The following is a 13973-nucleotide window of genomic DNA, read 5'->3' as shown; positions in this document are numbered from 1 at the left end:
TCGTCTTCCTATTATTATTATTATTTGTAGTAGTAGTAGTAGCAGTAATAGTAGTAGTAGGAGTATTACACGGGTACACAGACACACCGTGGCATGTCAATTTAGCAATTAAGAAAACTAAAACAGTAGACCTCAGCTGTATGAACTGCTCTATAAAAATCATCTAAAAGTTGTTGTTGTTACTACTGCTGCTACCACACAGACACACTGCAGTACGGCGATTAAAAAATACAAAATAAAAATCCAATAAAAATGGTTTCCACAACTGTTAAACTGCTTTATTTTTTTTTAAACTATGTAAAAATGCTGGACTTCCATGTTCCACAATTTATCACTCTTTATCTTGACTTTCATGTCATTATATTTGCAGGCAATACTCTGCCAACCTGTGTTTGCACAGCTGTTTTGCTCCTGTGCTGCATTTTCTTTTTTTTTTTTTTTTAAAGTATCAGTACAGGATATGACATATATGGTGTTGTGACTGTTTAGTCTGTCAAGCAGTAAAAGTTGTGGTTGTGGACACAAAATTAGAAACTGTTGTTCGTAAACTATGGGATATTAAAATCTGCACAGGCATATGGAGCTAATGTGCAACTTCAAAAGCCCATGTAAAGATAGCACTAAAATGCCTCTTAGCGAACACTGATCACATCCATGAACACATCCTCTGATGAAATAGTGATGAAAAAACACTTGTACATTACAGGACACTTACCAAAAATGTGGTGTAACTTCTGTGATGTGTCCTGCAGCACCACCAGGGGACTGAGTGGTGTGGGATGGGGAGAGGTAAGCGAGGGGGCGGATGAGGGGGAATGGGGGTCGGACAGAGGTGAGTAAGAGATGAGTCAACAGCCCTCCACTATAAGACATCTTGATGGAGCCCAACAGTGGCAGACGCTCAGACACCAAGCAAGGTAAGGTCAACTTTCCTGCCCGTCTCTCTGCATGTTTCCTCCTCCATCAACTCTTCCGTCTTTGTTTTACTGTCTGTGCTCGCTATCACATTTGCTCTTTTAGTGCATCTGTTTGTGCTACAGGTTTTTGGGAAATTTGAATGCCAAATTTATTTCCAAATTAGTGATTATTTATCAGGTTTGAGAAATTCTGGTTTCTTTATTGATTATGTGTGTTGCTCCAGCTGAGGTTTTATGAACTTAGCCTTGATTCTACTCTAGCAGTGTTAGCCAAAGTCTGTGATCTTTGTACCTGTTACATAGCCAAAAATTCACAGGTGTCTCTATCACAAATATTTGCTGGCATAATCAAACATATTGACTTAATTACTGGAAGGAAGGATGTGTAAATTGATGACGTGCAGATGTGAACTCATGCCGACTGTCTTAGTGAGATGACACAACTGTGAAACATGAGCAACTGTAAATATAATCTCTGATCGTGTTGAATTTTATGCCTCTCCTAGGGAACAGCAGTGCTAATCTGTAGTCTGTAAACCCAGTGGAAAACTACAATTATGGATTATACTCTGGTGTTCCTGCTTTCACTGCTTCAAGTTTTAAGCCTGAGTACAGCAGCTCCTGTGCCAGCGGAAGTCGTGAAGATGAAATCAAAAGTGAAATGGATGGCGGAACAGCTCGTGGTCAAACTCAACAGAGACTTCCAGGTAGGATTTATATCATAATTCTGCTTCCAGTGACAGAATCTGCAGTTTCCAAGAGTTGATGTGTTTATAACTGAATCCTCCTCCTTGCTGCAGTTCCCTCCTGACCTGACACTCAGTCCGCCTGCCGATGAACTGGATGGATCTTCCTCTGTAGTAGCGGTCTTGGAGGGCTACAACAGCCTGATTTCTGACATCCTTAACGGGGCCACCCAGATCAAGTATGAAATCTCTTCGCTGACGGGATACCTGGATCAGTGGAGGCAGGGGCACTGCAGCGAGCCGCGGCCCAAGCCTCCAGCATCAGGACGGCTGCAAGAGCTACAGAGCGCCAAAGAGTTTGTTCAAACTGTGAGCATGGAGGCTCTCCTGAGAGTGAAGGAGTTCCTCAAACTTCTGCTGAAGAACCTGGATCACCTTGAAACTTGCTGATAGATGAACATTAGGGGCAATAATTATCAGGTATTCTCCTGGTTGATGATTTGTAAAGTCTGGATCAGTGATGTCTGGCTTAACATTTACCCCTTTGCAATGTGTCTTGAAGGAAATCTATTCTTGAACATTCACTTATTTAAATATATTATGTATTTATTTTTATATTGTATTTAGAAAATATGTATTTTGTAACAAGCATTACTTTTTCATCTGGATGTTTTTAGCTTAAATGTAGTTTCTGAAGAGATGTTTAATTGAAAACGGTCTTATGTTTTGCATGTAAAGGCAAATCAGCTGCTCATAGGTTCGTAATGTGACGCCAACAAAGATCTCGGAGTGAAACATATACATGTCACATTAATTCTGTAACGCTGAATCAGCAGTATTATGTCAACGGCAGCCAGAGCAAATGTCATCATGAGCTGTGCTGTCATCTCTGGGAATTCCTGAAAACCCATTGCCAAGAATAACATGTATGAGAACTAAAAGAACCGGAAGGGTAAAGGGTAACTTTTATTGCAGGGCAATATCAACAGCTCTTCCAAAGTGGCTATTTATATTTGTAGAACTTGTCTTGTATACTGTTGTACAGCTGGCACTATTTTCTCTGTTTGATATAAAAATTAATAATAAATATTTAACAAACCTACTTTTTTGGTAATATTTGGGTTTGCGGGTGTTGTGAAATGTTTAGAGATGAAGTGAAAGTGCACGTAGACCAGGTTAATATATAATGTAATTTGTGGGTGTTCGTGTACTGCTACACTTGTATCTACAGGGTACGTGAGTGGGAACTGTTTATCTAGAGCTACTGGGTTATGATTAACTAACCCAGTTTTAACTAACTTAAAAAATAGTCAAGTGTAATAGAAACTGTTACACTGAATGAACGAATCTGTAAAACCCGGGAGAAATATGTATTAATACGACAATGCAAAGACCAAAAATAAAATGTTAATGAAAGTATTTTATCACATTTTCATAAAAATCCATGTATACAAATATGTTTAACCTCACATAACTGAGTTCTTTAAGTAATAAAAAATGAGCAAGAATTAGTGAGCTATAGGAACAGTATAGATGAAGTTTAACACTTGAGCATCAAACACTGTACAGCTGGACACACAATCAACTTAGAACAACAATTTTATGTATTCTAAATCTTCAGGATGTCAAATATAGAGGACCTTTGTTACTTCAGGACTTAAAATTAGAACACGTTTCTTCTCACTCACATACATTCACACAGACAGACACACAGCATTAGCTATCAAACCACTTGCTTCTTTTGATAGAGGTGTTCTTCCCACCGTTGCCCACCAGTTTCTTCTTGTACTGCTCCACTAGGTTGTCAAAGCGGTCCCTGTCCTTGTGCCTGGAATTCTTCTTTTGAACCATCTGAAAAACAACAAAACAATGAGTCATGAGGTGTAACAGGACAACTCCGATAAAGCACCATCAAACTAACACCTTTTTTTAAAAACCTAATAGTGATAGAAACAGCACTGCTGGCAGATGCTGATGTGTGATGTTTTAGATTAGGGCCAACAATGTAAAGTGCACTTCTTTTCAATGTGATTTTATGTGCTGATGGTATATAGTGTACGTAAAAAAAAAAGTTAGTAATGGCTCTAGTTCCCTACGTTCTTTCCAAATGCCAAATCAGACTTTTTCTTAGTAGGCCATTCTGTAAAATGTAATATTGAATAGCAAATAGATCTACAGTAAAGGCCCTTATTGTTCCATACTGTTACCCTCATGCTATCTAAGTTCACAACCTGCTCCCTTGTACTTATGTGTATATATTGGTATGTCCTGCACTGGTCAAGTCAATATTTATCAATATTAGTCGCCAGTTATGCGTCTAATGCAGCTCTTGACATGGCATCAGTATGTTCTGTCTGACTACACAGACATGCAACCTAAAAAGCAAAAACACAAATTCAGGAAAGCGACTATTTACTGTACTACAAGTTGCGGTTACTAGCCGAAGTACAGATAGATCTACTACAAAATAGAGCTACAGCTACTTTACCTATAAATCTTGTCTACGAAGACTTATTAACATGAATAGAGGCAGAAAGTAGAAAGACAAATAAAATCTCACTTGCAGTGAGGGCTGAGTGATTTTGGGAAAATATCTAACTGCATTTTTTCTGACATACATCAGCTTAATTTGGGATTATATTTGATTTGAGATGTGATGGAGCATAAGCCAATGAGATACCATGAAATACTATCAAACGCATGACTGTCACACAATGCATGAATTTGTAAAACCACTGAGATGATACTTTAGCCCTGAGTCAAATTGTTACTGCGTAACATATATCCTAAATTGCAGCCTTTATGATTCGCTAATAGCATCATTTCAAATTGTGGATGTGAAATATATAAAATGTTCATCTCTATGTACAGTAAACACTTTATTACTTTCAAATTGCCAGAAATCCATTTTGAATTCTGATCTCATTTATTGTTTAAATTGTACTGACATTAGCACTGGGATCTGATAAAGTCTGTCAAGGAAAAAATCTGCATCAACCAAAAAACACTTTTTATATATTTTATATATCACATATAAAATACATGGATGTATTGGTGAAAAACGCAATTCTTTTCAACCAGCGTCTATATCTTCTAAATTACTGTGGTAATCCCTCTGAAGTTTCACGTGATGGCACCCATCACTACTACTGGAGAACATGAATCTACATTCTTCAGTGACTCTGATGTTTCTTGCTTTAATTTAGTCTAAAACTTTTTCCACTTGGCAGCAAACATGCAGTATGCAGCTGCCAATTTTAGAAGTGTTTTGTTTCACTCAAGTTTCTTTTGAAGTAAAATTTTTTCAACTACTTTCACAAGTATAGGAGCTGCTTTGTTGCTGACATGAGAATATTAACATACCAGCACCACAGGAGTTTTAAAATTAGGTCTGACAAACTACATTTTTTTTGTATCTTGTAATGAATTAGTCCTCATTTGGTACTCTTTGCTGGAAGATGTTTTGTGAATAGACCACATAATAAGTATAAACCTGATTTCTGGGCTGTGTGGGCTTTTCCATCGGTCGTCTTTGACTTGCATTCCAGCTGGACCCAGGCTTTGCTTTCTTGGGTGGTGGGGCCTTTTGCTTTCCCTTGTCACGTTTTCTGTAAAAGACAAACAGTTTACAATCTGTGTCATTGTATTTCCGTGTGTATTTTTAATTTAGTTAGTGTTTTTTATTGTTTGTACCTGAAAACTCAAAACAGGTTACATTAGTTGGCTACTTTGCAATAGTGACCGGCTTAAAATTAGCTATTATCAGTCAGTTAATTCCATCCATGAAATTTCAGGAGGTTTTAGAACACAGACTCTTCAAACGGTGCACTAAAGTAACAGCTAACATCATGACAGAAATATCATCATTATGATCTTAAAGCACACCAAGAGTTTTACATTTTTTGGAAGTGAGTACTAGCACCATTTTTATGAAACTATTCAAAATCCTGTGCACATCTGCACTAAATGGCCTGCATGTTTATTTTGTTGTCAGGATTAATCTGTATAAGCACAGGTGTTAAGGAGGTCATTGTGGACAGAAATAAAAACAGTACCTGATCTTAGGTCCTCGATGGGAAGGCAAAGGCAGCACTTTCCTTCGTTTCTTTCCATTTTCCAAATCTATGTGCTCAACCTCAGGGTTGGTCTTGAAGCCTGAAAAGTATCTGTCTTGCTTCTGCCTTTCAGGAACACCTAATATACACAGAAAAGTGAACAGAGAAAACATTTGAAAGTAAAGAATAATGTAAATCGTTACAGTGAAAGCATTAGTTCAGCTGAGTTTAATTTACCGTCACAGCCAATGTTACATCAAATATATAAGTGTTTCACCATAAAATTAGTGTTCTGTGACAGCAGATCATGTTTTTCTATTCCTATATTGGTACTGAGCAAAACAAACAGCACATATGTACCAATGTATGATCATGATGTATCCAGGAGAACTAGAGAATCACGTCTAACTACTTAATATGGTAAAAGACAAAAATGTGAAAACACAAATAATATTTTCTCACCTTTCAGTTTTCCTGTCTGGTCTGATGAGGATTGCACTTTATTTCCATCCTTCCTTGGTCCTTTTCCATCTCCAGCGTTTCCAGGTTTCCCTCCTTTTTTAAAAGGCTGATTTCGGAAAATCTCCTGCAAAAATAAACACAGGGTTACTTTTGAGTGAGCAAAAAAAGTTCATTTTGAACTTGGATTCGAAGCTGTGGCTAACAAATAAATCAATAAAAACAAACCTTGTTTTTTTGATGTCGTATTTCTTTGATTTTAAGTTTCCTTGAATCTTCCAGGGAGAATTCAACAATGGGTCTCTACAGAATGACACAAAATGCATAGATGGTGGATAACACAACTTTGTCTGTGGACCAGGAAAACATATATTTAAATGTCTGTTACATAATTCAGTGTTCCAAACCAAATAAACAATACAATGTTAAACCAAAGGGAAAATACAGAGTCAAAATAATGTTGCTTCTATACACGCTGATATGATTTCTGCGCTGTTAGAATGTACCTTGTGTGAACCAAAGATGTCAGGGTTGTTGTTGAGGTAGCGAAGTGCGCTGAGAGCATGTTCATGGTCCTGGAACTGGACAAAGCCATAACCTAATGACTGTCCCATCACCTGACCTTTCTCTGGCTTCTTGTCATACATGACCCGACACTAAAAGGAGAAAGAGGGGGTACACACACAAATAACATAAATAGAATGACAGCAGCACCCTCTGCTGGGCACATCATCAAACTGTTTTTAATTCCATAGCTGCCTACAACTCAAAAATACTACTCATACAAAATTATTTCATAGAAACCTGCAAAGAAAAAAGACATAATTTCTTTAATATTGCTCTATTTACTGAAAGATGAACCATGAAGGCATATTCTTACCTCTGTGATGCGAATTCTCTTGTCTCCTTTTACACTCTGAAGGCAGAGCGCTTTGAGTTTTTTATTGTCCACTGATTTGGGTAGGTTATGGACACACAGACGAGTTTTTGACACAAACACATTTATGTCCCGAAGCTTGGCTCTCTTTACTTCTTCAAACTAAGAAAAAAAGATGACATCAAATAATGAACCAAAGTAGGAGCAGTTTGAGCGCAAGATCAACTATAATGTACTAAAAATCAGTAAAGATCTCACTCTGGTTCTTTTGATCATGTCTGCCTCAGGCACACCTTCTGCAGCCTTGGTTCCAGCACGGATCACTGTATATTAAGGTCAGAAGAAAAAAAACAAGACAGATTAAACAAGCAGTTCAGCCCAGAAGTCCCTAAATCAATTCCTTGAATTTCTTTGGGACGCAAAAACGTTCTTAGTTGACCAGCGGTTTATCAATTCAAGCCATTTTCAACTCAGAACTAGTCCTGGCACATATTAATTAGATAAAGAATGTAAATTTTCTTTATTTCGGTTGGGCATTACAAAGCGAGTTCAGTTCCAGGGGCTGAAAATGCATAATTTAAGGGGGAAGACATTGTGAAAACTGTACTATATTAATAGGGAGAAATAGAAAAACCTGTAATCTACATGTACAACTGTTTTCCATTTGTCCGCTGGTGTTACTAACACCAGAAATAATGGTGACTTTACATACTTGAGATATTTTACTATATACATTTTTAATTTGTTTCATATCCGTCTCCTATTTGCTCTGTGTAAACACATCAAACAATTCTGCCAAAGGTAATTGATTTTTTTCACGACTGTCAGTCACAGCTGAGTCAGTCGTCCTACTCAGTTGTGCTAAAGAGCACCAACAGTTTTGTTTATTTACAGGATCTGATAGTAGCAAATAGTTTATTTTTGGACAATTTAATAATTAACTTATATTAGGCAATACATGAGACATGCAGAATAAAGTGATTTGGATAAAATCCAATCTTAACTTCAGATTTTAGTTCATGGACCACTTTAAAGTTGAACATTTGAATATTTCTTGTTTTTGCAGTTTCTGGCTCTGATAAATGGTGGAATTCTGTAAACATGGCATGTTTTGCAAACCCATCAACAGGTTTTGGGGTTCAGACAGTATGTAATTTATTTAAGATGTTCTGTCATTTGTTGCTTCTCTAAGTTTTCATCTGTAAAGTTAAGAATGTTAAGTTAAATCTGCATAACACTGGCAGTGAAATAAACAATATGTACGAAGAAAATGTCACTCCTTTAACCACATACTTTTTCATGTATGGATTAAATCTTTTCAGTCAGTGCTACACAATCAGTTTGTCTGTTTTTTTTTTTATCTCTCGTAAGGGAGAGGATGATCAGATAGAGAAAAGAAGTCCATAAAATAAGTTACTCACATCCCTCTCTGGCCAGATACAGGTTCCTGGTGCCCGTTTCTACTTTTGCTTTATTGACCTTCATCTTTGTAGCATCTTCTCTGCTTACCGCCGCAACAATCAACAGCTTTCTCCCATCTACACGGACGCCACCATTCTACATCAAATAAACCAATATTACAAAACTGCAGCAACACCAGCTCAATACACAAAACAATACACCAGCTGATGCAAAAAACCAGATGCAAGATAGAATTTATAAATAATCTTTCAGACTTCATGTATATTTGACTGTGTGTTACCTCAGCCTCATCTTGTGCTGCAGCTATGCATTTGTCTGCAGCCTCTTTAGTCTTAAACTGAGCAAATGCACAACCTGGAAAAACAAAATGAACACATATGAGTTAAGCAACTGGTTTTCTGAAACAACAGAGTGAGAAGAGTGTTTCATACAAACACTGCTGGCTGACCTTTAGAATGATCTGTGTCTGGGTGGAGAACAATCTTTATGTAGTTAAGCTCTCCATATCGTAAGAGAATTTCCTCAAGACCCTCTTCCTCCGTGTCAAAGGACAAGTTCCTGAATCAGACAAGATTAACAAATGTTTATAATAAATAAGTACAACTGCTTGTAGAGAGTCTGAAGAAGTAAGACTAAAAGGTGAAAGTAGAGAGACAAATTGCCAACCTGATGAAAACTGTTCTGCCCTCTTTCACATCTGAAGGAAGTAGCTTCTTTGCTAGAGATAAAAACAGCAGACAGGATATGTCAAAATCTATTTTTATGAAAGAAAATATTCAACATTACATACAAAAACATTACAAACAAAAGAGAATTTATACCTAATTCAGCTTCTTCATCCTCATCATCTTCTTCATCCTGACTTTCATTTTGATCATCATTTGAATCAAGGCTACTTCCATCATCATCGTCATCATTATCATTATCATCATCCTCCTTCTCCTCCTCCTCCTCCTCCTTATCATCTTCTTCTTCATCAGACTCTTCCTCCTCACTGTCTTCTTCCTCACCATCATCTTCATCACTTGAATCGGATTCCTCCTTCTGCTGCACAACTGGTTTTACATCGACTCTGTGGGATAAGAATGGCACAAAATGACTACTAAAGCTCTCCAGTTTTGGACATCTACTAATATATTAACAGAAGTATACATATTTAAGGTTCACACTTTTTCTTCTCAGGCTCCGCTTGTTTCTCTTCTTCATTCTCCTCTTTAACATCCCTTTCTGCATTGGCACTGGCCTCCTCTGCTTTCTTATCGCCTAAGAAAGAAACAAAAGCAATGATTATAAACTGTGTATGCTCAGAATAAATATCTACATTAATATAAAAAGAGTGTCACTGTCCAGTTTAATATGTAAACAATAAAATGGAGAAAAACTTTTGCAAAAACAAAAAAAAACAAAAAACAAACCTGAGTCTGAGGATTGTTGTGTCGCAACATATTTGTCCTTTGGCACAGCCCAGTCAACTGCTACCTGCCGACCTGCGTATAAGGCATCATTGACAAACTAACATCGCACACACTAAATAAATGTTTGTTTTCAAAACTGAGACAATGAAAAGTGTTTGTTTTGCACAATTCAAATGTCCCCGTCACCAACCTTTAATCTCCTTCAGGTTCATAGCTTTAAGCGCCTTTGCAGCCTCTGACACATTTTTAAACATGACAAATGCAAATCCACGCATCTTCCCATCTATGAAAGAGTAAAAAAATTAATAAATATACATTTAAATCAAGCTACTGAAGGGTCAGGTAACAGCTTAATTGAATTAACTGCACATCTAGTAAGATATAAACCAGTCTTTACCAGGTTTGAGAGGAATTTTGGACTCAAGAACTGTTCCAAACTGTTCAAATACTTGTTTTAGATCATCCTCTGAGCACTGTAAAACATGCATCAGCAAATTTTCATTAAGAGAATCGAAAAATGTGTGCTCTAAAGTGTAAAGCATGTCACAACCATGCAGCATACTGTACCTTAAAACTGAGATTCCTTATAATGAGTCTAGATTTCATCTGGATTTTCTTGATGCCTTTGAATTTCTCCTCATTTTCCTTTGGTGCTGCAACTGCCTCTTTAACTGCTAAATAACAGATGTCCAAAGTCACGAAGCGGAAATAGTAATAGAACTCTCCTAATTGTTAGCTTTTTGCACACATCTTCATACAAACCTGCTTTCTTTTTGTCTTTAATTTTCTTCTTCGCCACTGACAGAGACAGCCTCTGTCCGTCATACTCTTTAATTTCTTTCAAGGCTCGCTGTGCATCTTCCTCCATGGAATAAGTCACAAAGCCAAATCCACGGCATTTTTCTGTGCCTGGTTTGGAAAAAGGAACACATAGGTCAAGTTTGCATTTGCAATTGTGATGATTCAGTTCAGCGTTTTTAGTAACTGAAAGGCTGAAATGTGATTCCATGATACATTTTCTGCTCGCTTGATGTACATACAGTCATGGAAAAAATTGTTAGAGCACCCTTGTTTTCTTCAATTCAAAAATTGAAAACCTGTGGGAAATCATTAAATGCAAAATGGAGAACCTCAAGCCCAAAAACAAAGCAAATTTGTGTGAATTTGTGCAACAGGAATGGGCTGCTGTGACAGCAGAACAATGTCAGAAGCTGGTGGACAGCATGCCAAGACGCATGGCTGCAGTCATCAAAAACAATAGTAATGCAATCAGATACTAACTCCTGTGTGTTTCATGTGACTAAAACAGACAGAAAAGAAAACATAGAAACCTAAAAGCTGTTTTTGGCAGTACAATGCCATAGCTATTGATGTAAGAACTTAAGTGATTTTGGTTATTATCAAGAAAGCCATGGAAAATGGCTAGACCTCAACTCTTAAACTCTTATGAGCTATTTTTGCTGTTATCATTATATTTGTCCAAATAAATGTACCTTTAGTCGTTCCAGGAATTAAAGTGAACAAGAAATTGAAGAAGACAAGAGTGGTCTAATCGTTTTTCCATGACAGCTTTAATTTTTGTAAAATACCTCCAATGAAAGACAGCGTTACCTTTGTCTCTGACCACGAAGCATTGCTTTATCGGACCAATTTCTGAGAATATCTCCTCAAGTCGTTCGTTTGAAGCTGTAGCTGGTAGAGAACCAACGAATATGGTCTGCGCTGCCATGGCTCTCTGCTGCCAGCTAACTGCTAGCTAACTGCCAGCTAACTGCTAGCTAACTGCCAGCTAACTGCTAGCTAACTGCCAGCTAACTGCTAGCTAACTGCTAGCTAACTGCTAGCTTCTAGCTCGGTATCAACTCACAAACTGAAGGGAAACAACCCAGCACTCAAAGTTAATGTCAAACTACGCGATAAAATGCGAGTCGCTGACATGAAAAGACGCTACAGAACTGATAAATTAAACGCCGTTAGCCACCACATTAAGTCGCATGTTTACATGTGTGAGCAGCCATCATCGAAAGTTACCGGATGTAGGTAAACTGCAGATTTCTGCTGTGGCGCCACCTGCAGTCCCGGAGGTTTGCATATTGCGACCACGCTACTAGCTATTAGATTTTTTTCTATTAATATATTTTTTTATTCAAATTTATATTTTTTTACCAGTCAAACGTTTGGACACACCTTCTCAATTAATGTTTTTTATTTATTTTCATTACTATTTACATTGTAGATTCTCACTGAAGGCATCAAAACTATGAATGAACACATAAGGAAATATAGATAGATAGAATAAACCTTTATTGATTCCGCAGCGGGGAAATTTACAGTGTAACTGCAGCAAATAGAAGTTCAACAGTTTGAATAAAATAAAAAAATATGTAGTAAACAAAAAAATGTTAAATAAGTCAAAATATGTTTTATATTTTAGATTCTTCAGAATAACCACTCTTTGCTTTGATGACAGCTTTGCACACTCTATAATTCAACCAACACAAATGTAACTTAAATAACCGATAGAAGGCACAATGCTTTTTCATGATTTTCTAATTATTTGAGATGTACCAGTATATATAGCAGAGACAGAACAACCACTCTGCAAGCACATTGCTTTTTACAGCAGTCAACTCCTCAGGAGAAGACCCAGCACTTCACCTGTGTCTAAAAGTTAAGGGACACTCCTTTGAGGACATCACTGTTCACATCCTGGACAGTTGAGACAGATGGTTTGAGAGAGGAGTGGGGGAAGCCATGTATGTTAAACTGGAGCAGCTACATGTAAACAGAGGGTGGTGTCTCTGAAATAATTATCAATAATTTGCAATGAAAACTTGAGATTTGGCCTGGCACTTTTACACCATTTACACTTTGAGACAAGGGAGTCTTGGGTCACTAATATGAGGATAGCAATGTCAGTTTTGAGGGGACAGTATACTAGGGAGCTGAGCTGGAAGGCTCAGTTTACCAGTCCATCTATGTTTCAACTCTCATCAATGGTCAGGAGTTCTGAGTAGTGACTGAAAGAGCGAGATTCTGGCTTTAAGTGGCTGAAATTAGTTTCCTCTGTAGGGTGGCCTTTGAGATAGGGTGAGAAGCTTGGACATCCAGAGAGAGCTTGGAGTAGAGTTGCTGCTCCTTTGCGTTGAACGGAGGCAGTTGAGATGGTTCAGATGTCTGATTCAGTTGCCTCCTGGGAGACTTCCTTGGGAGGTTGTCTAAGCACGTCTGCCTGGGGGGAGACCATGGGCTAGATATAGAACTTGCCGGAGGGATTATACATCTCATATGGCCTGGGAAGACCGCAGGATTACCCAGGAAGAACTGGACAGCGATGCCGCGGAGAGAAAAGGCTGGAATGACCTCTTTCATCTGCTACCTCCATGACCCGACCCCGGAAAAGCAGAAAAAAATGGATAGATGTGTTGTATACTGGTATATCAGGGACTCCACATCAGTTAAGAAGCCTCTTGCATGAAGGGTGAAACATCTCCAAGAACCAAAAAGAGAAATCCAGTGACTTTCTACTGAAGTTCTTTGGGTTACTATGACCTGGAAGACTGGGAATCTGCAGATTTATGTTCCTGAATACTGTTGAGGGTTACATACTGCTTTGTCAGGGACTGTGCAATTCATTTTTTGACATAACTCAACTTGATTGATTGCACCTCCATTTTTGAGCATGCAGTTTGTGTTGCAATAACATTCTTGTGACGTCTTTCAAGGCTCTAGTTTTCAGAAATCAGTACTTTGTGTGGTGTTTGTAGATGTGCTGCACAGATTCTGCAACTACATGGCCCCTCAGCAAGTCAAGAAAAATTTAAGGCAGCATTTCACAGACAAGCTTTCAGTCCAAATGAGTGGTAACATGCCCATTCAGTTCCATTCAATGTCAAGTCTGAGACTCAAGCTCAGTGGTATAATTAAAAGTCAGGCATCCTGGTCTGCTTGATGTGATGAATAATGTCAGTGTCATGAAATTTGAAACTGACAATGGTCATTGAAAAAAAAAATAGTCTTGTGCTTTAGTTCTAGTGTTTCTCATTAAAGCTTTAGCACTTTTGCATAAAACAGATAAATAATTTTCAATATGTGTGCATTTTTGATGAATGAGTCTGAAAAAAAAAAAATCACATTCCAAA

At 37.7% G+C, this 13973-nt stretch overlaps 2 protein-coding genes across 4 annotated transcripts; one reads left to right on the top strand and one right to left on the bottom strand.

Moving 5' to 3' along the window:
* The first annotated feature begins 894 nt into the window (after positions 1–894).
* LOC111564897 (leptin-like) lies at positions 895–2705 on the top strand. Its single transcript, XM_055009365.1, has 2 exons — positions 895–1624; positions 1718–2705. The coding sequence occupies exons 1-2, from the start codon at positions 1475–1477 to the stop codon at positions 2051–2053; spliced, it is 486 nt and encodes a 161-aa protein (XP_054865340.1). The 5' UTR covers positions 895–1474; the 3' UTR covers positions 2054–2705.
* A 298-nt stretch (positions 2706–3003) lies between these two features.
* Positions 3004–11869, bottom strand: rbm28 (RNA binding motif protein 28). Of its 3 annotated transcripts, XM_055009363.1 has the most exons (21): positions 11673–11868; positions 11443–11617; positions 10594–10740; positions 10399–10505; positions 10229–10304; positions 10022–10114; positions 9832–9903; positions 9586–9679; positions 9238–9488; positions 9083–9134; positions 8865–8974; positions 8697–8770; positions 8416–8551; positions 7253–7317; positions 6998–7156; positions 6624–6773; positions 6346–6420; positions 6121–6244; positions 5659–5797; positions 5097–5211; positions 3004–3454 (listed from the first exon to the last, which is right to left on the bottom strand). In XM_055009363.1, exons 2-21 carry the CDS (start codon positions 11558–11560, stop codon positions 3320–3322), a joined length of 2292 nt encoding a protein of 763 aa, XP_054865338.1. In that variant the 5' UTR covers positions 11561–11617; positions 11673–11868; the 3' UTR covers positions 3004–3319. The 3 variants fall into 3 exon arrangements, with proteins under 3 accessions (XP_054865338.1, XP_054865339.1, XP_035801582.2); XM_055009364.1 differs by having other exon boundaries at positions 10399–10502; positions 11443–11869; XM_035945689.2 differs by having other exon boundaries at positions 11443–11868.
* Positions 11870–13973: the final 2104 nt, after the last annotated feature.

This window comes from Amphiprion ocellaris, chromosome 3 (genome assembly GCF_022539595.1).
Source record: "Amphiprion ocellaris isolate individual 3 ecotype Okinawa chromosome 3, ASM2253959v1, whole genome shotgun sequence".
In the NCBI taxonomy this organism is placed as follows: Eukaryota; Metazoa; Chordata; class Actinopteri; family Pomacentridae; genus Amphiprion; species Amphiprion ocellaris.
This window is presented reverse-complemented; position numbering and strand designations above follow the sequence as displayed.